This window comes from Ursus maritimus, unplaced genomic scaffold, assembly GCF_017311325.1.
Source record: "Ursus maritimus isolate PB19 unplaced genomic scaffold, ASM1731132v1 scaffold_34, whole genome shotgun sequence".
In the NCBI taxonomy this organism is placed as follows: Eukaryota; Metazoa; Chordata; class Mammalia; order Carnivora; family Ursidae; genus Ursus; species Ursus maritimus.
In genome coordinates, this window is record NW_024426008.1 from 18,165,445 (window position 1) to 18,191,224 (window position 25,780).

Here is a 25,780-nt window from a genome sequence, read left to right on the forward strand (position 1 = left end):
ACATTTGGCTAAATTACCTGTCAGTTTCAGCATTTCACCACAGTGGTAAACAGAGCATCTCTTTAACAAGAAAAGCCAGTGACAATAAAACAAGAGTCCAATGTGGACATACATTCATCTACCCCTGCCCCGCCCAGTGTCAGATACGCTAAAAATAACATAGGTAGAGGGTGAGCAGCACACAACTCAAAAAGCTATCATTACTCTGAGGATTTTCTATTCATATAGTCCCCTCATGTTGTTCCCACAAAACTGCGTTGACCAAAAACTTGATATAACCCTTTTAAGCCCTGAATTATACCACATTCACAGAACTAGTCACACACATAGGTACTGCATATATTCAGTTACTAAACATGCTACATTCTTAGATTATTTTACTTTTATAAGGAATAGTAGCAGTGGGTCTTCATTTCAGGAACTTAAAAAAATTGTATTATGTGAAATTTTAACCATATACAAAGCAGAGAGAACATGAACTTCCCTGTCTACAGTACCCAGCTTCAACAACTATCAACTCTTGGCCAGTCTTGTCTATATCCCCACCCATTCTCCTCACCAAAGATTATTTAAGCAAATGCTAGGCATCATATTAGGTCATCCATAAATATATATTAGGTCCATCCATGAATATTTTATTTAGTATACATTTCTAGAAGATAAAGACTTTATTTTTAAACATAATCACAGCATCATTTATTATCCCAAAAATGGGAGTAATAAATCCTTAATATCATCTAATACACAGAGTGTTCAAGTTTCTATTTTGGGGACCTTCTTAAATAATGAAACCACTTTTCTACCACTGTTAGTGCACACATGCATGGTAAACAGAGAACAGTGATAGAATCTATATAGAGATGTGGGTGCTGGATGGTGCATTGGGCTCAATTGCTGGCCTGTAGTCTCACACAAAAATTTAAACCCATTAAAATGACCAATTTTTGCATGTCATGGATCTTTACAGTCATTTTCAAACAAAATCAAATATACAAATGCCATGAGTCTAGTATCATTTTATAGGATTAGTTTCTATTCAAGGAGTCATGAAGAGGATTTCAGATTACTCTTCTTTATTCAGATTATTTTCTTATTTCTTCCATTCTTCAATTCTCTATTTCCAACTGTGGAGCAAAGAGATAACATTTTAAATTTCACTTACCTGTAAAAAGATGTGCACAAGTTTTTTTAAGCTTATTGGCTTGATCATATAACTTCCGAGAACTTTTGTTGGACGTTGGATTCAACCTTTGTCTCATGGTTTTGACACCTTGTCTAGAGTCTGGGTTGAAAAAAATCACAATTGGGAACCACTGAGTGTAATTCAACAGGTCCACAGCTTTAGGAGTCACATCCAACAATGCGTGCTTGTCCTGTTAGAAATGGGGAGAAGTTATATAAGTGAGTATGTAAAGTCACAGAGCAGCAAAGAGTTTGTCTTAAGTAAAGGTTACATCAGGTAACGCTTGTCAGTTTAAATCAAAAAGAAGAAAATGTTTTCCTCCACATTATGCCCACTTCTGAGAAAATGAATTAACAGGTTATTTGGTATAATGTTTAGAACTCTGAAAAAAACAGTACATCACTGCCATTCAACATCGACTGATTTCCACACAATGCAGCAGCTTATGTTTATATTCATTTTTTTACCATTAACATTTAATGATTACTAAAGTACAGATTTTGTTCCAGAAAGGACTGCGGCAAACTATGACCCAATTCTTTCCAACAATATGGCCTTTCCTCACCTGTTCAATAATTTGCCGCACAGTATTTAACCGCACCACTCCACTGGATTTCTCGGATCCTGCATCTTTTGGTTCTGTTTCTGCAAAAGCAAAAAACAAAGAGCTAATTAACTTTTTTAGAAGTCAGGACCAAAGACTCCAAATCAGCATCAGCAATGACTGGACATCTGACGTTAAGAGCCGCCCTAAAGTGAAGACCATGAGAAGGAACCATACCACCTCTTTAACTGAAATCTAATCACGAGGAAGGAGGCAGTCTGACAGGTGATACGGGGGTGTGGACTCTGCAAGACAGCAAGTCAGAAAATAAAGTAGAGGGGTGCCTGCGTGGCACAGTCGTTAAGCGTCTGCCTTCGGCTCAGGATGTGATCTCGGTGTTATGGGATCGAGCCGCACATCGGGCTCATCTGCTATGAGCCTGCTTCTTCCTCTCCCACTCCCCCTGCTTGTGTTCCCTCTCTCGCTGGCTGTCTCTCTCTCTGTCAAATAAATAAATAAAATCTTTAAGAAATAAAAAAATAAATAAAGTGTGTGTCTATGTCTATGGTAGAGGATATATAAGGCAAACTTTTTGACAGGTGACAGTGACTCCACGTGAAGGGGATGTGGGTCATTATTTTTTCATTTTTCCTGTATGTTAGATATTTTTCAAAATAAAAACTGGAAATCAACAGACTTACTGGCAGTTTGGAACAGGTCCGGTAACTCATTTGCCAACTTTTCCAATGCTATATCTGCTATGGGGCCAAATAAGACCACAGGTCTCTTGAAACCAGCTGAAATGAGACAAGAAAAGCCATGGAAACACACTTCCTCAGCTACTGAGATAAGAAGCGAAAGTATTTTATAGGCTAGTGATAACATGACTAAATGAAAGAAATTATGTTCTCCCTTCCCCAGTTCAGCCCTGCTCTTTTCTGAATATGCCTCACTCCCCTCCCCAGGATCAAAAATAGACTTTGCTATAGGTAATATATATAAACTTCTGAATGGTAGTATTAAAAAAAATGGTAGTATTAAAAAAAACTAAAGACGTGGAAATACACTTCCATATATGAGTTTGCACTGCTCACTTTTTTGAAAGTCTTATTTCATGTTTGAATATGATTGCAACTCTATAGCCTGGCTTTGGTTTAAGTAGTATGGTAAGTCTGAACCTATTACAGTCTGAAAATGAAGAAAAACAGCCTCAGAACCCAGTCAGATCATTTCCTGGCCCCACTTGGCTTCCCTACCTTCTCGCAGCAAAACCCTCTCATAAGCCGGGAACTTGGTGCTAACCGACACAACAGCTGTAAGATCTTCCCGACTCTTCCTTAAGTTTTTCTTCACACCAGATCTCTGGCCACGCATTCTCCAGAAATCTGCTCTGTCCCCAGCATTGTCTCTCTGGGCATTCTGAACGCTGGCCATCTGTTCAGCTCTGAGAGAAGAAACCACAGGTAGTAAATCTCTAAAGCCAGAAAATGCACAAATGAAGTTAAAATTAACCAAAACCAGTCAATGTTGTTTATGAACTTGGATTAAAGAAGATGCAGCTTGACAGTGGAAGAGGTTTCACAGAGTGGGAAATGTGGAGACTTTCTTCACCCAGTGGAAGCAGAGAAAGGCTGAGTTCACATAGAAGCTACCAGAAATAGCTCAGTAACAAACACAATAAACTTGGCTCATTCTGGTAGGCTGGTATACAGTAAACATAACCATAATCCCTGCCAAAGTACAATTATCTTTCTTACTTTCCCCAGTCAGCCAACCAACAAGTGTTAACTGGGGGGCATAAGCCTCTCCCAAGGATGAGGGCCAGACAGTGGACAAGTCCACCTTGTCTCTGAGAGCTGTGCTGATGCGCTCCAGCCACTCCGGTATCTGCTTGTATGCTGTGCAAGACACTCCATAGGAAACTGTTTAAATACCAGCCAGGCGCAACAACCAATGACATGATGCTAACTAAATACAGCCGACCAGCTGGTGGCTATCTCACAGTCCCAGGCCACTTCTCATGAACCAGAAGTAGGTGATGGAAGAGGACACGAAGACAAATGATGAAGTCATGTGGGGCTTCCTCTCTGAGCAGGGAAGGGACTGTAATTGATTTATGGGGGGAAAGCTGAAGAGAGATGTATGGGAGTATGTGATCTCAGATACCTGCTTTTGTTGGGGATTAAGCCTTTCTCCAATTCATTTCCAATCCTCACAGCCAGCCAGTGGCCCAGCTTGCCATCGTACAGCGTGTCTACGACTCGGAAGACCTCCCCTCTGGTGAAGGCCAGGCTCTGTGGAGTTTCCTTCTCACATTCAAAGTGGCTTCTTATAAAAAATGAATCCCCTCTGCCACAAGCCAGGATGTCTCTATACACTGAAAAACAAAAGCATTCTTGTATGTTGCAGTCCGCTTAGCCAGAGGTCTTTTCTTGAAGAATTACCAGCTTCTTCTATTTCTGATCACTTTTTACTTCTCTTTATTTAGTAAACTCAGTGGACAGGCCCTAAGGGAATCAGGGCTCAAATAGGAAGAAGGACAAAAAACTAACTTCATGAGCTGCTGTGATAGTTAATTTTGTGTGTCAACTTGACTGGGCCACAGGGCGTCCAGGTATTTGGTCAAACATTATTCTGTGTGTGTTAACTGAGGGTATTATGGAATGAGATTCATATTTAAATCGGTAGACTCAAGTAAAACAGACTGTGCTCCCTCGTGTGGTGGGCCTTGTCCAATCAGTTGAAGGCTTGAATAAAACAGAAAGGTGAACCCTTCTCCAAAAAAGAAAAAAACCAAACTCTTCCTGCTTTAGAACTAGGACATCAGCTTTTTTCCTGCCTTCAGACTCAAATGGAAACATCAGGTCTTCCTGGGTTGTGAGCTTGCGAGCCCTCAGGCTGTCAGTACACTATCAGCTCTTCCAATTGTCAGGCCTCCCGACTTGGACTGGAACTAAATCATTGGCTCTCCTGGGTCTCCAACCTGCCAACTCACCCTGCAGTCCTTGGGACTTGCCAGCCTCCATAATGATGTGAGCCAATTCCTTATTATAAACCTCTATCTATATATACACAAACCCCCAATGGATTCTGTCTCTCTAGAGAACCCCCTGATAACACTTGCCAATCAACCTCTGAAGCCGACTGGGAAAATGCTATCAACCCCCATTTTACAGATGAGAACAATGAGGCCTGCAAGGGTATAGCAACTTGTCAGACTGGTAAGCGTTACTGTGGAAGCTGACCCAAAGACGTGGCCCTTTGCATCTTTCATATGGAAAAGTCAGTAAATTCCAAACAGTACTTAAGGATAGACCACTGCTCAGAAAAGCAGTTTTATTCCCAATTGACACAACTGGTAAAATTATTTCAGGTGGTGCAGAGAAAACACTTCTATGGAACATTAAGTGGTACCCAAATTTTCTCCACATACCTGTGACCCAGAAATTGAGTATGAAGATATACTTCAAATTTTTAATACCCAGACTTAGCTATTCTGGTCCCCAGATACCTCTCTCATCCCTCCCCCTCTCCCCGAATTAAACTAATGACCAGATTTGCTCACCATCAGCTCGGCTCTGAGCTAAAATGGTCACCATTTCACCTTTCGGGATCTCTAGCAGGTAAAGAACGGCATCTTCCCGAACCAATCCTCTGAAATCCTGTGTGTTCACCTGTAGGAAGGTCAAACAGAAAAACAAAACAAAAACAAATAAACAACAAAAAGATGCCACCTAAGTTTTTGATCTGTTTTTTTTTAGGGCCTGCCCAAAGCAAAACCCAGATGTAAAAAAGTCCTTAATGTCCCAGTTCAAGCCCGCCTAGTACCCGCCATGGGCCTGGGCTGTGTGCGAATCACCACACCTTCCTGTCTCCCCACAAATATGCCATTCCATCAAGGATTTGTCACTGGATCATACTAAAATTTCTTGTTAGGCTTGTGTGTCTGTCTCTTGTTGAGTTTCCCACAGAGATGGCCAGGGAGGTAACATACAATTATGAAACGTAACTATAATGCTACAGGGAGTGATGGAATTTTATGGCAAAGAGGCATGCTAGCCCAGCTTAAGGTATTAATACTTCAAATTGATTCAAAGAAAAGCCTGAAAATAAAAATCCAATTCTACCTTTCTCCTATAGCTTCTCTCACCTAAAAGGTTTTTAATATCTGTTTATGAAATTGAAGAGCATTATCCTTATAACGGGAGACCATTAGCCTAATACACAGGCTTATATATTTCAGCTTCTGGCACACACTTACTTCTGGCAATGAGCCACATTTATCCCCCACTGACCAAACAAGGGACACTAGCTTTTGAAAGATGTTAGAAAGCAAGTAAAACTGAAATGTGGCACAAAAAAAAAGACAATTTGAAATCTTTGTTCAGTACCTTTAAAACCATTTTAAAACAGAATTACAAATAAGTATAAAAATTATTTTAAAGTACCTAATATTTTAATAATATAGAAGTAAAAAGAAGATAAAAAATTCCTATGAAATATTTTTTTCAATCACTGAGGACTACAGAATCCTTTAGTTATCACTGAAAAAAGTCATAAATTGAGCCTAATTTAAGGTTGGAATTTGTGATTAAGTAAGAATACGCATTAGGTTGACACTTGGTGCTTTTGAAATGAAGTAATTTGTTAAAGCAATCTCATTAACTTTTCCTTTGAAACAATATTTAGCATTTAAGGCATCTGTCATTCCCATCTCTCTATCCCCCAGTGAGGGATCATCATACTTTAGAATCTAGTCCTTTCTTATGCCATTTATATATCTATACCTGTATCTGTGTATGGCCACATGTTTTCATATACACTGTATGTGCCTTTATTTAAATAAGACAAGGCCACAGGGCTTGAGGGAAGACTTTGAGGGTCTCTCTGTCCATCCTATGGCCATGTGAGATGGACCCTCCATCAAGCCAAAAATACAGTGGGCAAAATTAAGTCACACGTGGGAACTACATTTAAAAACTTAGGGAGTTTCTTTCTCTTTTGCATCCCTGAAAGTTTCTGAAAGAGAAATAAGAACCATACCAGGTAAATAATAAGCAACGAGACAGTCAAGCCAAGCATGAAAACACATAGACTTCTATTACTGGTAAGGCGTATATCCTGCCACAGCACACTAGTACATTCGCTCCACTTGTCAGGCTGCCACCTTTACAAAGGGAAGAGCTGTACTTAGAAAACCCTCAATAGAAAAAAATGGTAAACAGAGTTTACCACATACATTCAATTTGAACATGAAAAGGAACAGCGAAATAAATTACAGTTAAAAAGGCCAGGACAGCAGCACTTTGATATGGAAGGTTAGGTTGTACAGTCCTCTCCAAGAAATACCCTCTTTCATTATCTACTTAGTCTACAGGGGCCAGCCGTGTCTGCTGTGATCCTGAAAAGGATTATCAGCTACAGCTTTTGACTGTATAGCAGCTTCTTTGCCCCAGTAGGCGAACTCAATCTTTTTTACCCCTTTGTAGAACTGAGGGCTCCTTTAACAGAAAATTTATTCACACCCAAGAACCAGGACCATCTATTGTCTGACTTTCAGATGGGATTACTGGGGCAGTTCCCATATTTTTTCCTTGTCTTTCACCAGAGTGATTAACAGGAAACAAGGCACTTTCTTAAGTATAAACACTGCATACCATGACTTTTACCCATGGAAATGACTCTCCCCATCTTTAACAACTTACAGAGAGGTTTGTCAAGCCCGGAGGTGAATTCACTATTTTGTTCATGGAATTCAGAATATCTCTCTTCCCCCAGAATACAAAAATATTTTATCCGTGAACCTTCATGAGCAAAGGCCTGCAAATTCCTGACTTCCTATGGCCCCACACTAGTTAGGAATTAATGCTTTTTCTTCTTTGGCATCAGCTCAAGAGTAAATTGGTATGAGCTGGCACTCTGATGGGATTCTTATCAGTAGCACTTGGTAAGTGGTATTTCCTAGGATCATGTGGTACCATGAGGTTCACTCAGATATTTAGTCTTCTAGGACTCTGACCAGAGCCAAAGGGGGTCTAGAATATCACTGGAAAGCTTCAGCAAAGCTCTTGATCAAGGTCTGCCCTTCATCTGCTCCACAGATGAAATCTGAACTACTGCAATGAAGCCAAGAGCCAAGAAGGTTGGTCAACCACCTATTTTTGTGTTATGTTGCCTGCTTCCTTGGGAATTGTGCAACTTTTTTTCTCCCCTCTCCTTTGAACTGAGATGCTTTTACCAGACCGCTTGATAACTCATAAGAAATGCAAGTTTACAAAAGCAGAAATTCCAGTAAAGACAGTTCCCTAGGAACGGTCTATATTTTTATATATCACAAGATACTTGACATTCTTGACGTTTATTCAGAAGTCAATGGACAACATATGTTTCTCATGAAATGTCAAAGCTGAGTTGTTTACTGGGTTTTTTCCTAAGATTTTATTTGAGACAGAGCAAGAGAGCACAAGCAGGGCGGAGGAGCAGAAGGAGAAGGAGAAGCAGCAACCGACTGAGCCAACCAGGCGCCCCTGTTTATTGTTTAAAACCAACAGATTATATAAACATACATATAGTAACCTTAAAAGGATCAATATCTGTTTAACTGTTCCTGGTCAATTTTAGATGTAAACAACATACCGAGTGGCAGCAACTTGTTATTTTCCAATGGCGAGAACAGACACTGACCTTCCTATTTAGTGCCAGAAACTCTGCTAAATGCCTTGTGAGTGTTAGCCATTCTCATCTTCCCAGGGCCCCTACAAGGCAGGTATTCTCATCCCCATTGGGTCTCAGGGTTGAACAAGGGTCACAGAACTAATGAGAGGCTGGGACAGGATTCAAGTCTAAAGATCTAAGCCAATATCCACCTTTGTTCAAGTACAGCACGCGGCCTTAAGAGTGACAACCAGACAGGGAATCAACAAAAACCAAACATTAGCAAGGAGAGATCTTCCTCCCAGGCCTTAAGTTAGAATCTCACTTTTTTTGTTAAGCAAACTAATAATCTTTGCAAGGGTCTTGAACACTATAAATTCCTACAGACACATGAGTTCTGGGTTCCAGGACTGAGAAGACAGGGCCTGTCTGAGGGAAACAGATCTTACACCTGGCATCAGCAAACCTGTAGCTGGTCTATTTTCACAAGCTAGACTACTTCCCCTCCCAGTAATGTCTAGAAACAGGGATGGTCTTTCCTACCTTCAGAATCTGGTCCCCTTCTTGAAGGCCTTCTTGCTCTGCGGAGGTACCCTCTTGAATGCCAGCCACAAATATCCCAACGTCATTGCCACCAGCCAACCGGAGGCCCACGCTGTCTCCCTTCTTAAACCTCACCATTTTGGTGTTGGGACTGCAATGAGTTCGGTTTTAGAAAAGAAAGATGGGAGATTTTTCTTTGTAAAGGGGGAACCGACATTAGCAGTGAAAGATTTAATTTCATCTGTAGAGAGATTTACATGTTACAAAGCTCTCATTTTTATCATTTTATCTTTTTTGGGACTGTGAGATGAGTATCAGTAGGCCCACTTAAGTGGTTAGTAAGTAGAAATACAGATGTTTAAATACACTCATTCAAGATTAGAAAGCAAACAAAAGGCAGGGTTAGGCCATCTGACTCCCAGTTCAGGATTCTTCCAAAGGAAAGCCTACTGCCACCACAGTCTGGGTTCAGCAAGGCCTGCTCCTACTCCAGGAGCTGCTACTCTTGACCACCACTGAGCCAGGGGTTCTCATTATCCAGAGCAGAGCACTGTGTCATTTCTCCCCTCCCACCACACCCTGGGATCATCAGGATACTGCAGCCCCTACAGAGGCCCTGCAGTGAAGCAGTACTTCACCTGTTTGGGAGTTACTGATCGTAAACTCAAATACTCAAAATCACATTCTGGAAAAGCAGTCTTATCAGGTTAATAGGCAAGCATTCAAAGTTAACATCACAAAGTTCCCCCAATTCCACATTTTACCTTCCTACAAGTTATTTCTTTCTCATAAACACCAGCAATAGAGGTTGGTTAAAGGTGGCTAATTATATGCGAAATCATCATCTGTTGTTAAAAACGCCATTCTTCTGGATTTCAGTTAAGGAGACTGAGGTGTGTGGAAGGAGAAAGGAAAAGAGAGACTGAAATACATACCCATATATTGCTTCATCTTCAGGACTAGGACGAAGAAAAGTTCTTGGGGCTGCTTTTGGTTGAGGAGCTGTGGATAAAAAAAATCTATCATTAACCTGGACTAATAGGATTGAGTCTCTTTCTATAAAGATCATAAAATCCACAAAAATTCAAGTCTGTACCTTATGCTACATATAAGCCAACACATCAAACATCAAAAGTAAGTCTTTAAAGTGAAGTTTAATTTTGAGGCATTAGCAGGTGCCAGTGGTTTCTCAAAGTAAGTGGGGTAACAAATGACACTTCCAAAATGCAAGGTGCACACTCACATCCAAAAGAAGAGAGTATTTTTACAACTTAAAAACCCCATAAATCTCTCTTTTCCATCAATAAATATTTAAGCATGTAAAATCATGATGGTAATTTTAGGGTGATGAGGGCAGCGCTAAGGGGTAGGATGGAGATCAGAGGCAGGAGACAAAAGGACTTCATCTAATCAAGTAAGACAAAATGTGACTGTGACAGGATTGGAAATAGATATATTTGGTCTCTGCCCCCAGTTCCTGATACACAGCTCCTAAAATCCCTGTAGTTTCTACCAGTGGTAGGGGTGCCAGGAGCATCTTCAGCTCTTTGCCTTCAATTCCTGACACAGAACTGCTACATCCCTTAGAATTTCCTGGGTGGCAGAGCATCTTTTTTTCTAAAGAGATAACTCCTAGATAGTCCCAGAAAGAGCAAGCCATGATTAGAAGCTTGAAACTTTCAGCCTACCTACCCACCATCTGGAAGGGGACAGGGATTGGAGACTGAGGTAATCACTGATCACGCATATGACACAGATTCCATAAAATCCATAAACTATGGAATCTGGAGTGCTTCAGGGTTGGTGAACACATCAAGATACTGGGAAGGCTGGAATGCCTGGAGATGTCCTCTCAGACATGGCAGCTCTGTGCCCCTTGCCCTATACCTTGCTTCCATTTGGCTGTTCTTCAGTGTATCCTTTCTAAGAACTGGTAATAGTAAGTAAAGGGCTTTCCTGAGTTCTGTGAGCCAACCTAGCAAATTATCAAACCTGAGTGAGGAGGGGGTTGTAGAATCCCTCAGTTCAGAGCCGCCTGGACAGAAGTACAGGTGACATCTGGGAACTGGGAATGGTGTCTGCAGTGGAAGCTTCTTACTGGACTAGGTCCTTCACCTGTGGGGTCTACACTAATTATGGGTAGTCAGTGCCAGAACAACCAGTTGGTGTCTGGAGAACTTGAGAACTGGTAGCTGAGTAGGGGAAGAAACTGACACACTTGCTGTCAGAAATGTTAGGAGCAGAACAGTTTGGGCTGGGACCAGGGATGACACAAGGACCATAACTCATCAAATATAACAAAATGTGACCAATCTACTGGCATACAGGAAGGGCTGTTATTCTTTATGTTTTTTCAATATTAAAAGAGAAAGACTGGAGTCCCTCTTCCACGTGTAAGAATGATTTTTTAAAATTTCTCTCTGCTTCCAGTCGCCCTCTGGAATTACCAAGCACACACTTTTGAACACATTTAAAGGACCCTCACCTGGTGGTTCCTCCTGGTATCTGGGTTCCTTGCTGTTCTCTGTGCCAATTGCAGCTGCAGTATCACCCGAGGACTTAAAGGGAGTGGGTGTGGCGCCCATCCTGGACCATCTGTTCTGCATGTCCTCTCTTGAACTGAAGCACACATCATGTTAATGTCTCACAACATAACCACGAATATGTAGGTGTGTACGCTCACGGGGTCGCGTGGGAGGGGAAGTATACATCATCTTACTTTGGCCTTTCCTTCAGCTTTTCATTTGAGGAATGACAGTCATAATCGGAATATTGCTGCCGTCTCTCCTCTGGAGAAAATGATCGGTTTGACTCTATTTCTGAGATATCTGGTTTCAAAAATAAGGAAAGACTTATTAAAATATTTAAGACCTGTACCAGAAATGATACTATTCTCTGGGTAAGGTAACATGGGAAATGGAAAAGAGGCAGGCACTAACTGTGCTATTAGTCTAGCAGTCTTCCCTTGAAGAAAATCTGAGCCTCTAAAGGGAAAGGCATTAATTAATAAAGAGGAAGCCAAATTCAGAATTTTATGTTCCCCTTTCATTATACTTCCTTCAAAGCTGCTACTGAGGAATCAAAATTCAATTACTGGATCATATATGTATACACTTATTTTTAACCACACAGAGCAGTGCCTCTCAAACTTTAATGTGCGTATGAATCACCTGGGATCTTTTAGAATGCAGCTGTTCTGGGGCAGGGCCTGCAATTCTGTGATTCTAGTAAGCTCCTGAATGTTCACGCCCCTGGTGGGCTGATGACCACACTTAGAATAGCAAGGAAGTAACCTATAAGCACCTGGCATGCTGGGAGTATTTCTCATGCTCTGTTTTCCTGCACTGCACTCATAGCAGTAACCAAATTAGACTTTTGATATAATGGAAGCTAAACTAAGTCTTAAGATTTAAAAGTATTTCTTTAAAAAACCAACACATCTGTCTTCAAACTTGAGAACTTAGTATCTTCTAAACTCTTCTGCACGAAGGTATACTAGATAATTAGGAAATATCATGGCTACTTATTTTTATCGGTAATTTATACATGGTTAAAATGTTACCCCATGTATAATTCATATTCAAGAAATGAATATTGCTTCCTAAGACAAAAGAGGTGACACAGACTGCTAATCAATGAATACCACAATATTCAGCCATTCTGACTGATTCTTCACTGTAGTGTCTACCTATTTTAGCTATCGTCCATATGACCCTCTTTGTTGGAAATATTCATATCTACTTTTTAAAAATCTACAAGAAAGTGCAAGAAACGAGCAATTTACAAATGGATGTGCTTAGGTCTCTGAACCACTCATACACACTTTTTTTACTAATAAGTTTTGTTTTCAGTGGCCTAAATCAGAGTCCACTGGGGAGTTCACGAGTGCACCCAAATTTCATATTGGAAAACAAATTTCAACAGACACTTTTTTTTTTCTTTTTTTTTTCTTTTTTTTTTTTTTAAAGATTTTATTTATTTATTTGACAGAGATAGAGACAGCCAGTGAGAGAGGGAACACAAGCAGGGGGAGTGGGAGAGGAAGAGGCAGGCTCATAGCAGAGGAGCCTGATGTGGGGCTCGATCCCATTACGCCGGGATCACGCCCTGAGCCGAAGGCAGACGCTTAACCGCTGTGCCACCCAGGCGCCCCTCAACAGACACTTTAATAAGGAAATCACCACCACTTACTGTAAAGTTTAAAAGAGAAGCTTTTGTTAGAAATTTAATTTCCAGCTAGATGGCTATGCTAAATTCAGTTGAGAATGCAAAAGCAAAGCCTTCCTTGCTTCCAGCTAAGCTCACAGCCTCTCCTTCTTTACCTTCTATTTCTGAGTCGCTGTCATTTAATGATGGGATGTTGATGAGCGTTTGCTTGCTGTCTCTCAACACCACTAGCTGGAGTTTTCCTCTTGACTTTTCTATCAGTTTTCGGGCGTCCGTTAGAGACATGTTCTCAGTTACAGTTCCATTTATCTGTGTTTATGAGGAATGGTCATGTTACATGCAGTACAACTACTCACAGTGACAGAAAGTTTGTATTTTCCCTCCTAAAAGTATAAAGGCTTTTGCTCAGCTATTCAAGCAGACACGGGCTTTAAGATGACTGACTGAATAAAAATGAATGATCCTTTAAATTAAATTTAACCCTGCATGACTAGATCCCAAATACAGGCATGAGAGAGCTGTGGTATACTTAAGTTACTCTGCTAATTTATTTAACTTCCAAGCTCAAGACAATGGTTTGGTTTACTACTGGAACATGTTTCCTGATTCAAGAGGTTTATAAAAACTATTAAATATGCAGCATTCATATACTACCAACTCTCCCTCTCATCTTTCCTTAGTTTAGGGAATAGGAGCTTAAAATTCGAAGAAACAGGGAAGGAGGAGGTATTCACTGAGATTTTTTTTTTTTTTAACTGACATTACACTGTTACAAATCTCCATGTCTGGTTTCTGTGATAAAACTCACCCTGCTGGCCCCTCCCAGCTTTTGTTTCACTGATGCCTCCCATCTCAACAAAGCCTCACTGTGTCAGCAACTGAGATGTGAAATTTGGACTAGAAAGCCAAACATGAATTCAGTTGTTCTCTACCCTGGTACACCCACCTTGAGAATTATGTCTCCTTCATGCAGGTTGCCATCCTTAGTTGCCAGACCAGTTCTGGTCATTTCCTTTATGAAGATCTGACTCCCAAGCCGAAGACCGTACTCTAGGGGACAAACACATATACATATTTCATCCACTTCTTCAGAACACTTAGTCCGGTTTTTAGGTCAATTTAAAAATATTTATGAAAAATTAATTTTGCCTGTGGGACATTCTGTAGGACAGCTAGCCTGGACTCATTGAAAAAGTCAGTGTCCAAAAAAACAAAACAAAACAAAACAAAAAAACACAACAACAACAAGAAGACAGAGAGACTGTTCTAGATTAAAAAAAGACATAAAAACCCAATGTATGCATGAACCTTCACTAGATCCTTGATCCAGTGTGGGACAGAGGTGGCAAGGGGGTTACATTATTTTGAAGCAACTTCAAAATGAACCTACTACAGTATATTAAAAGGGGTATTAATGTTAATTTTCTTAAGAACCGGTAATGGAATTACAGTTATGTAGAATGTTCTTATCCTGTGGAGATACCTGCTGAAATATTTAGGGGTAAAGGGCCACCCTTGCAACTTACTTTCAAGCAGTTCCAAAAAACCACTGAGAGATAAAAGTAGTGTGGCAAAGGAAGAAAGGGGGAAAGAAAGGAGAAAGAAAACAAATGTGGCAAAATGTTAACAAATGGAAAAACTAGGTGAAGGCTGTATGAATATTAAAATTAACACAACATTAAACTGGGAACAAAAAAACCAATTCAGTACATCTCAGTAAACATATTCTGCTGACAATCCTGTTGCCTACAGGAAGACACTGCAAAAAGTATTCCCTTCATGCCTAACAATTGAGACATGTGGGGTTTGGCACTGAAAAAATTTCAGTGCCAAAAACAGATCAGTAAGCCAGGCAAAGCAATAAAGTATTTAACTAAAACCAGCATGTCCTGGGAGTTTATGAACTTTGAATTGCTCTCAAAAGAAAACACACTGTATTTTACTAAGTATGCATATTTAAAAGTATTTTAAATACTATTCAGACTCTTACTTATTAAACTTGTAAAAATATCTAGCTTAAGGATAAATTTTGGTTATTTTAGGAAGCTACCATAACCTACCAGGTTTTAAAAGAGGCACATTCAAATTTTATTATTATCGTTCTGGACTCAAAATCTTGTAATTCCAAAACAAAGTAACTTTCTACCATTTAGAAAAGTTATGAAGTAGATTTAAAGAAACACTTTTTTATTCAAGTATAATTAACATACAATGTTATATTAGTTTCAGGTACACAAAATAACGAAACAACAATTTATTTTTTTAAGATTTTATTTATTTGAGGGAGAGGGGGAGAGAGAGAGCACAAGCACAAGCAGGGGAGACAGAGGGAAAAGCAGACTCCCCACTGATCAGGCAGCCTGACATGGGGCTCAATCCCAGGATCCTGAGATCATGACCAGAGCTGAAAGCAGATGTTTAACTGACTGAGCCACTCAGGCACCCCTGATTCAACAATTTTGTACATTACTCAGTACTCATCACGATGAGTGATCCCCTTCACCTATTCCACCCATCCCCTCACCACCCCACCCCCCCGGGAACCACCAGTTTGTTCTCTAAAATAAATTTCAAGTACTTTACAGTAAGTTAGCATCAGACCTTACCACAATGATTGAAAGTGTTGAGGTCCACCCCCACCCCTTTAGGAAGCTGACAAGAAAGAATAAGGAAGGGTAAGACAGCATCTCCATGGGTAACAATTCCTTACTGGTTAAACAGCCAGCCTCTCAGCCCAGAACAGAAGGCTGAGACAGCTTGAGTGATGATTTCTTTCTCATACTATCAATAATTCCTCTACCTTAAAAGCTGTAGTCTTACTGCACAGTTGCAAACAGGTTGTTATTGGTATATTTTGGGCATTTCTTAAATGGAAAAAAAATAAGCTGACCAGTTTCTAAGACATTTACCAGCAAAGCTATCTGGTGCCCATGAAATGTAACAGCAGGACATATAAATGGATCATATTTTTCTTAGTCCAACGTAGGTCTTGCCTACTGCTACATTTCTTTAAAGATTAATTTTTGTGCAGCCCTAGCTAGTGATAGCTAAATTATTGTGTAATCCTAGCAAACAGTGGCAAAATATCTTTTTAAAAAAATGGAACTTTTTTCCCCCCAACGAATTCCAGGTTTAAATAACCAAATGGCCCAGGAGTAAAATGCCATCTCAGCAAAGGCACATAAGCCCCTTTTATCCTTGATAGTATTACTAAGACCAGGCATGACCTGGGCAATCTCTTACAACAGACAAGATTTTTTCAAATTGTGGGCTACAACTTTAATTAGTGACTCTTGAAATCGATTTAGTAAGTTATGAACAGCATTTTAAAAATGTAATGTAATGGAACCTCTCAGAATGCATCCACAGAATAAGCACTGTTCCATGAAAGGCTTGTTCAAGTTTTTGATATGGAGGTGCATCCATGATTGTTTGCAAGGTGTGGGTCTTTCTGTGGTGGAAGGAGAGGAGGAGGGAAAGAAGGGGAAAGGGAAAGAGGAAAAGTTTGAAAAGCATTGCCTTGGGTAATTCAAAAACCTGGGGACAAGTCCTATAGAATGTGCATCAGGCCTCTCCGAAGGAGGTCTCATGCCAAGTCATTCGCAAAATTTCTCTACAGTCCATCTTTCCAGTCTGGGAGCAGAGCTGTTTCCACCGTACAATTCTTGGGAGATGAATTAGTATGTCATTATCAGATTCTGCAGAATCCTTAAACCTCCCAAGATGCACATTACTTACAAATAGTGCAAACTCTATTTCTCCTTTATTTTCTGGGACTGGCCTCTGCGTACCCCGTTACTCACATCCCCGTGTTCCTCTTCAGGTACTGCAATGGGCACCTAGTTCTATAACTCGACTTTGTGTTCCACTAGAGGTAAAAACAAAAACCCTTTCCTCAGGCCATTTGAAATGCAAATTCCCAACCTAAAGGGCAAGAAGTTCCTTTGCATTCTGGGGTACTCTTCATCTCTTTTCCTCTTGGAAGGAGAATTAGAGAACAAAAGGAGATAAAAGATATGTTATAAATAATTTAAGAAGTCAGAACCAAGAACTGATGCAAGGAATATTTCTCCACTGGCCCTAAAGCCCTGTTCATTCACCTACTTGTTTCTGCTCATCTACTTCCAGGAGATGGAGTTCGAGTTCTGGCTCCACCACGTACTTACTGGCTTCAAGATGTGGGCAAGTCACTTTGCTTCTTGGAGTTTCAGATCCTCACCTAAACTACAGGTATTACTGGCTTATCTAGCTTCCACACAGGGCTATAGTGAATTTTGGATGAAACGAAGGGTGTGCAAGTGCTCCAAGGAATGCAGTGTGGGACAGGCAGCCTGGGCCTGGGCCCACCTCCTCTGTGGGCACACCAAAAGCTCTTTGCAGCATAGTCCCCCCAACTGTACAACAGGAATGAAATCTCCTACCTACCAGGGTTCTGGTGAGGATTAACAGAGTATTTACTCAGCACGGGCCTGACACAGAGCAAAAACTCAAGATCAGCTAGAGTCCCCATCCACTCCCATGGTTTCCCCCCGCTTAAGCTACACTAGGCTCACCAGGAGAGCTTGCTAACACACAGACTCTAAGGGCTCTTTGCAGTGTTTCTGATTCCGTGGGGCGGAGCTCGGGCCTGAGAATCTGCATTTACAGCAAGGTGGTGCTTATGCTGCTTTAAGAACTCCTGGCCTAGGAGTTTAAAGCCACATTTCTGCAGCCTGACTCTGCATTAATGACAGCTAGTTAATGAACTTTTCTCTGTGCCTCACTTTCCATGTCTATGTAATGAAGATATAAGAAACTCCCACATGAGGTGGTAATGAGGAAGAAAGAAATGGGCCATTCGGTGCAAAGCATCTGGGTCAGTGCTTGGCACACAGTAAGTGGCACGTAAGAGTTAGCTGTTGTAACAGTGCTTTTCTTCATCGCGCATGCCTACCTTCATTTGCTTTGCTTTTCACCAGAAGGACCCCGATGGGCTTGTCAGAGTCCGGCTGGCCCGCGTGGTCCGGCCGCCCCCTTAGCTCAGGGCTGGGGCTGCGGGAGTGCAAGTGCTCGCGGCTGCGGCTCCGGGACGCCGAGTACCGGGCATCGGCCTGGGCCCTGCGGCCATACTCCGCCTCTGGGCTGTAGGTGCGGTCGTAGGCGCGGTCATAGCCCCGGTCATAGCCCTGGTCATACTGGTCATAGGCCCTGTCAGTGCTCCGGCCGCGGCTGTGCTCTCGGGCCGGCCCATAGTCGTCATGGTCCAGGCTCCGCTCCAGGCTCCGGCCCCGGCTGCGCTCTCGGACCCGCCCGTAGTCGTCGTGGTCCAGGCCCCGCTCCAGGCTCCGGCCCCGGCTGCGCTCGCGCTCCCGGCTCCGCGCCCGCTCGTGGGGACGCCCCCTCTCCGGGCTGTCCTCCCAGCTGCGGCTGCGCCCACCGTGGCTGCTGCGCCGGCTCCTCTCGCTGTACCCGCTGCGGGCACTTCTGCCGTCGTACTCGTCCATCACCTCGAAAGCACGGTCGTCCTCATCCACGGGTGGGCTGCCCTGGGGTGGGGCCAGCTGGACCTTCCGGGGCCTCTTGACCACCTGTCACCCAAACACAGTGGGAATGCAGGGCAATGACAATTAAATATAGAGAACGCAGTGATTAAGAGCCCAGCCCTGGTTCTTTCAGTAAATCTCTGCCCCCCCCTCAACTCACTAAGCCTCTGGTCCCTTGGGTAAAAAACATAGTCACAGGGTTGAGTATAAGACTTATTAATAAGTATAACTCTGAACACAGTGCCTCCAAAAATCTGCTTCTACTCAGAGTGTGGATAGCATCAAGAAACTTTAAATCACTAAGTTATAAAAACCCAGAAAGACATTCTAGATACAACTGCCTAGATTCATCCAAAAGTCAATGTCATTATGGGGGGGGGGAGGACCCTTCTAGATTAAAAAAGGCACTGAAGAGATAAGGACCCAGTGCAGTGATTGAGCTCTGATTGGATCCTAGATGCAGAAAAAGTCTATCAAACATGTCTTGGGATTTGGACTGGATATTAGATGATACTTTAAAGACAATATTAATTTCCTTAGATAGGATGATAGTGTTATAGTTATGTAGAAGAATGTCCTTATTTAAGAAATGTATGCTGAAGTAAGCAGGACTGACACAGTCGTATCTGTAACTTTCTTTCAAATGGTTCACTAAAAATATGCATTTGTATACACAGAAAAATCAAGATAAGACAGATTAACACTGTAAAGATATATTAAGTGTTTATTACACTAATCTTTGAACTTTCCCTTTTGTTTAAAAATTTCATAATATACAGTTGAAAAAAATAAATACCGCATACCCAGTACATCCCCCTAGCACTGGCTTTAAACATACTGCATTCCAATTTTCGCTGCATATGTCCATTTGCCCGGCTGGAGTAAGCACTCCCCGCTCCAGGCGCAGGTGGCATCTAGCTCATAGCTGATTCTCAAACAGTGTTTGCCGAATGAATGACTGAGCTATTAAATACATGAATGAATGCTATAGACTGTCAATATCTCCTGAGAGTCTAGTTCATTAAGACATGACAGATCTTGTTTGGGCCTTTACAAATGGTTTTTGAGCTGAAATTTATTTTCTATATTAATGCTGTTTTACAAGTGTTCTCAATCTAGTTAATTCTCTTTGGATTTTCTTTTTTTTTTTTTTTTTTAAAGATTTAGACAGAGATAGAGACAGCCAGCGAGAGAGGGAACACAAGCAAGGGGAGTGGGAGAGGAAGAAGCAGGCTCATAGCGGAAAAGCCTGATGTGGAGCTCGATCCCATAACGCCGGGATCACGCCCTGAGCCGAAGGCAGACGCTTAACCGCTGTGCCACCCAGGCGCCCCCTCTTTGGATTTTCTAGCCTGGTTCCTGAGATAAGAGAATCATTAAAAGTTAGGAGAAGGATGAGGAAAAGGCAGGGAGAGATTACTTAGATCTTTACGTCATCCATAACGTCACCCCAAAGTAGAGGAAACAAGAAATTAGCAGCCCCTAAATTATGTAATTCTGTCAAGTGCTTAAAAGCAAGTGGTAATTTTCTTCTGAGCATAAAAAACAAGGCGCTATTGAGGCAAGCTGAAAGCAAACCCAGAGCTTACAATGGCAGCGATCTTCCCACTTTTTCTCAGCTGCTGAACAGCAAATGAATGGAGCACATCCTCCATGGGGGTGCCATTAACCATGACCACCCTGTCATTTTCTCTGCAAACAAAAAGTAAAAACAAGATGTGAAAACCCCCCATCTATTCACTGTAAATCATTTATTTAGGAACACAAAGAAGCAGCAAATTGACCCCAAATGCTTCAAAGACTCAGTGTCTGATGACTCCTGAGGCTGAATCAGTCTACTCAGTGTGAGCCCTTCTTATGAAGGAACCCATAAGCGGCTCGGCCCACTTTTGACACTGTCTACTGGTAACCAGTGGGGGATGACCCACACCAAAGGGTTCCTCCAGGAGGCACTCAGCAGTGGCCAGGTCTAGGCACAAAAGGAACTTCTGCATCACCCCCCCCCAACTGCAAGGTGCACGGTGGGCTTCAGGAAGTCTACAAATAGGCCCCACAGCAGCTTGATAGCCCTGTGTTTTTAAGGGGAAGGGAAGAGATCAGGAATTTGCCTCAGATTATTAAAGAAATATTGAGGTCATTAACACCTTCTTACATCATCCCAAAAACAACTTTTTAATTCTACACTGCTCTTTGTATGAAAGACTGCTGACTTAGATATAACCATACAGACATGAAATACCAACAGAACCTAAACTTTTGAGCTCTCTGGCCAAGGCAGTCATATAATTAATTTTAGATTCTGCCCTGAGAAATTATCTTGAGGGAACTGAGATATGCATCTTTTCAAATGGCATAGTTTCTTTAGACCAGAAGGCCAGAAATTGGAAAATCTGTGTTTTCATGTACTAAATTTTCCCAATTTCTACATTCCTCTTACAAATCAGATCATCATTAAGCCGAAGTATCCTCGTTAAATTCTGAATGAATATAAGGTAAAATAAATGTAAAGTGTTGGGGGCAGGGGGGAAAGCAGGCTGATTTTATACTTCACATTCAGAAATGATTCCTAAGCCTAGGAATGATAGCTATGACAGTTGTTAACTATTTCCCTGTGGAAATGACTGCTTACCACCCCCCCAAAGATTGGATATCTCCAAAGGTCTGGGGAGTGTTAAAACATGGTGTATTACAGTCATAATTCTTGCTTAAAAACTTTTCTTTTTTTTAAATGGTTTTTTAAATTTAAATTCAATTAATTAACATATAGTGTATTATTAGTTTCAGAGGTAGAGAGGTCAGTGATCCATCAGTCTTACATAATACCCAGTGCTTATTACATCACATACCCTCCTTAATGTCCATCACTCAGTTACTTCATGCCCCCCAAAAATGTTTCAATTTATGTAAAAGGGGTTTTTTTGGGGGGTGGGGGAAGTGCACATACCGCCGCCCCCCCCCAAAAGCACCCTCTCCAGAACCAGCGAGTAGGGCTGGGAAATAAGGACACTCACTGAAGCAGCCCATCAGCGGGCCCACCCGGGAGCACATCAGAAATGACAATTGACGTTTCTCCATTTTCAAAGTGGGGGTTGTCTCTGCCTCCAGACACTGCAATTCCAAATCCTCTTTTGGAATCCTGTTCATTGGAGTTAAGAGAAAAATTAAAAAATAAAAATCCTTCCATAAGTGGCTTTCAGGATTTATTACAAGCACTCAATGAAATAAAGGTCAAACCAATAACCAGAGACAGCTCAGGAACAGAGGGCTTACAGAAATAAATGAGAAACAAAATAAAGCACCATCCTGGTTAGCTAACAGGTTTACAAAGGGAAATTCCTTATCTAAAAAAACAGTCTTGTGAAAAGCCATAAAAGACTGATAGCATAGACTGGAGTTATCAGTAGAAGCTGGAAGAGGGTGGAAAATAACATCTTCTGTCCAAACAGGGATGTGCTATTCAAACCAGCAGTCATACCTGTTCTCATATCCTGGCCTGGATATGAGCTGGAACAGCTTCCATCACAACTGCATCTGTGCTGGAACAGCTTCCATCACAACTACATCTGTGCTAAAACCCTATCTTTAAAGTATACCTTTAACTTTCAAGTTAGGTGAACTGGTGGTTTCATTTTAACATAGGGTGGGGAAAAAATGGATTTTAAAGATAAAATAAAATCTGAAGATAAAATCTTAGTTTTAAGACCTTATGAGAAAGCATGCATAGAAGACAGAAAATACAGATTAATTACATCGTGATTGGTCTAGAAATGTAAAACAGTGAACCCAGATAATACATAACCCTAATTCATTTCAGTGTTTAAAAAAGCTGAGCTCCGGGGTGCCTGGGTGGCACAGCGGTTAAGCGTCTGCCTTCGGCTCAGGGCGTGATCCCGGCATTGTGGGATCGAGCCCCACATCAGGCTCCTCTGCTATGAGCCTGCTTCTTCCTCTCCCACTCTCCCTGCTTGTGTTCCCTCTCTCGCTGGCTGTCTCTGTCGAATAAATAAATAAAATCTTTAAAAAAAAAAAAAAAGCTGAGCTCCCGGGGCGCCTGGCTGGCTCAGGCGGTGGAGCATGTGACTCTTGATCTTGGGGGTGTAAGTTCGAGCCCCATGTTGGGTGTAGGGATTACTTAAAAATAAAACCTTTAATAAAGCTAAGCTCCCGAGGTTTCATCCAGATGATATGGCTATATGTGATTATAACTGTAAATCAAGGTCTGCTTGTGCAGACATGTACTCAAGAGAATAAAAGAAAGCCTCTCCCCCCCCATGGAAGATTTCCCACATGGGACCCACTGTGCCAACTGGAGACAAACAATTAGCAACACCAAACAGGCTAGCCAATTGTCCCTTAATTACATGGCTTTCGATGGGGCAGCACCATCACCTGGGTGGCTGGTTTATACAAAGGTAGCTCCATCCTCTATACTAGACCTAAAACGCCTCTCACCTTTGCCACTCAAGGGGTATGTGAAATACTGGTGGCAGGGTGCAGAGAAGAGTCAGAAGAGGATTAGAGTTGAAAAGACAGACTCAAGGGGGGAAACCACTCACCAGCAGAAATTGTGTTATGTGACTGCTCCTGAAGTTTCGGCACCTAAGCACTGATCTGGGTTTTTTCCTACCAAGATTAATTTAATTCATTTATATAGGAACTAACTTTTCACCGAAGTCAGGGTTTGAAAAGTTCATGGTTCTAAGCATCAAAGGAAAACTCTCCCTCTGAGAAATTTACAGTCCCTCTAGGAACTTACAATCCAGAGCCTCGAGGGATTCAGAGCTGGACTAAGATCTCAGCAGAGCCCACAAAAGTCAGAGATGTTGACTAGGGCAGCTGATGGAATAAGACCTTAGGACTGTTCAGGTCAGCCCAGGTCGCACACAAATCACATACTGACTCTCGGTGGCTATGCTTGTTTCAAGTGGGGCTAAAACCTATCATGCCGACCTCAAACTCTGCTGTCAGAAGAATAAAAAGGAATAGAGCTACATTTATTAAGCAACCATTATGTGCTGGACTCCATGTACTAGAAGCTGTTTGTATCACCTCATTTGATCAAGAGGAGCAATACCTGTGAAAACTTAAGTGAAATACATTTATATCTGGTACTACTTCTATTTTCAATCCCAAGGGCAAGAGGGGAGGATTTTTAAAAATCTGACTAACACAACACTTCTTAATATGATCATGAGTGGGACAAGGAATACAACCCATGTCTCCTGACTGTTAAACCAATGTTTCAAAATTTAGTTTGGACTTCATATGTTACAGTTAAAGTTACAGAAGTTGGGGTACCTGGGGTGCTTGGGTGGCTCAGATGGTTAAGTGTCTGCCTTCAGCTCAAGTCATGATCCTGGAGCCCTGGGATAGAGCCCCGCGTCAGGCTCTGAGCTCAGCGGGGAGTCTGCTTCTCCCTCTCCCTCTGCCTCTGCCCCCCTGTTCGTGCTCTCTCTCTCTCAAATAAATAAATAAAATCTTTGAAAAAAAAATTGTGGTGCCTGAGTGGCTCAGTCGGTTAAGTGTCTGCCTCCGGGTCCAGATCATGATCCCAGGGTCCTGGGACTGAGCCTGGCGTTGGGCTCCCTGTTCAGCGGAAAGCCTCCTTCTCCCTCTGCCTGCAGCCCCCTTGCTTGTGCATGCTCTCCCTCTCTGTCAAATAAATGAATAAAACTCTTTTTTAAAAAGTTATAAAAAAGTTGTAGAAGCTACCTCAACATCCTTAAACAGTACAAGTTATTTCCATTTCTCCCCTCCTTTTCTCTTTCTAAATAACCTCGTCTGTCTAGAGATAAGTGAATACACTAAATAACCTGTTACTTTCTATTATACAGACCTTAACCAAAAAATACAGTAACATGCATATCTTTGATAATGCAGTAATTATTGCCAGATACAATGCATCATCCACCTTAAGGGGGAAAAACTGTGTTTGGGCAATAATGAATAAGATCCATGACCTATAAACTCAAGGACCTGACTGTAGCATATATGAACTGTACAGCACTCACCTTTTGTAAGGTCACAGTATACTGTTCCCATATCAGTTCCTCCATGCCTGGAGCCTGTTTTAAAATAGTAAGACCAATATGATTAAAACCACGAACATTTCAATGCTAGAAATAAAGCTATAAATGAAAATGTCTCAATATAAAGTGCAGTTCATACATTCTACAAACCAAAAAGACTTGGTATTTTTTAGGAACATTATATTACTTATTTTCAAACATTCCTTCAATCAAATGGCAGTCTTAATCATACTGGAAAATTAGTGAAATATGTAGTAAGAGATAAGAGATATATAAATATTAAGTGTTGAGCTTTTTTATCATCATTCCAAAACAATCATTACAAAATCCCTCAAAAAAGATTAGAGTTTTTTCTTTTTTTTTTTTTTAAGACTTATTTATTTACTTGAGGGAGAGAGCCAGCATATGGAGGCAGAGGCAGAGGGAGAGAATTCCAAGCAGACTGCTGAGCGCAGAGCCCTACATGGGGCTCAATCTTATGACCTTGAGATCACGACCTGAGCTGAAACCAAGAGTTGCACACTTAGCCCACTACCCCACCCAGGTGCCCTGAAATCTAGAGTTTCAAACAGATGTATTTTTTTAAGATTTTATTTATTTATTTATTTATTTATTTGAGAGAGAGAGAGTGCATATGCACGAGGTGGGGGGGAGGAACCGGGGCGGGGGGGGGGATCTGAGGCAGACTCAGCTGAGCACAGAGCCCAAGCTGGGGCTCCATCTTACGACCCTGAGATCATGATATGAACCAAAACCAAGAGTCAAACAGGTATTTTTATTCTTTTTTTTAAATCACTGCTCCCTCCCTTCCTGTCAAAGATGATCTCTTAGGCAAATTTTACACATTTTTATGTCTAAAGGAATCCCTGGCCACCTCAGAGAGTGCCCAATTGGGTAACCTCTTCTCCATTAGTACTGCCGGATGTGAAAGGTGAAAATAGCTGCATAAATTGACGGCGGCTTCTGTTTCTGACAGTATTCCAAGAGAGATGTCCAGAATACTAATAATAATCCATTAAATGCAGGCTGCCTTCAAGGAGAAATCCTTAAAAGGCCAGAAATACCAAGAAAGCTCAAAGCCAGAGAGATAAACTAGCATTGAAGCAGGCATTTAAACAGGAGCCTGGGAAGAGATAAA

The 25,780-nt window shown here is 41.6% G+C and overlaps 1 protein-coding gene across 2 annotated transcripts in view; it reads right to left on the reverse strand.

The window, feature by feature from the left end:
* Positions 1 to 25,780, reverse strand: part of TJP2 (tight junction protein 2) — a 70,754-nt gene that overhangs the window by 11,141 nt on the left and 33,833 nt on the right. For both annotated transcript variants that reach the window (XM_040620263.1, XM_040620262.1), the window contains exons 2-17: positions 24,625 to 24,678; positions 21,625 to 21,749; positions 20,203 to 20,305; positions 18,025 to 18,658; positions 14,038 to 14,141; positions 13,247 to 13,400; positions 11,644 to 11,752; positions 11,410 to 11,543; positions 9,860 to 9,926; positions 8,925 to 9,075; positions 5,293 to 5,401; positions 3,894 to 4,104; positions 2,984 to 3,171; positions 2,429 to 2,524; positions 1,749 to 1,828; positions 1,163 to 1,373 (exon numbers count right to left, since the gene is read on the reverse strand). In XM_040620263.1, coding sequence (XP_040476197.1) covers positions 1,163 to 1,373; positions 1,749 to 1,828; positions 2,429 to 2,524; positions 2,984 to 3,171; positions 3,894 to 4,104; positions 5,293 to 5,401; positions 8,925 to 9,075; positions 9,860 to 9,926; positions 11,410 to 11,543; positions 11,644 to 11,752; positions 13,247 to 13,400; positions 14,038 to 14,141; positions 18,025 to 18,658; positions 20,203 to 20,305; positions 21,625 to 21,749; positions 24,625 to 24,678 — 2,530 coding nt within the window. The remainder of the gene's footprint in view (positions 1 to 1,162; positions 1,374 to 1,748; positions 1,829 to 2,428; positions 2,525 to 2,983; positions 3,172 to 3,893; positions 4,105 to 5,292; positions 5,402 to 8,924; positions 9,076 to 9,859; positions 9,927 to 11,409; positions 11,544 to 11,643; positions 11,753 to 13,246; positions 13,401 to 14,037; positions 14,142 to 18,024; positions 18,659 to 20,202; positions 20,306 to 21,624; positions 21,750 to 24,624; positions 24,679 to 25,780) is intronic.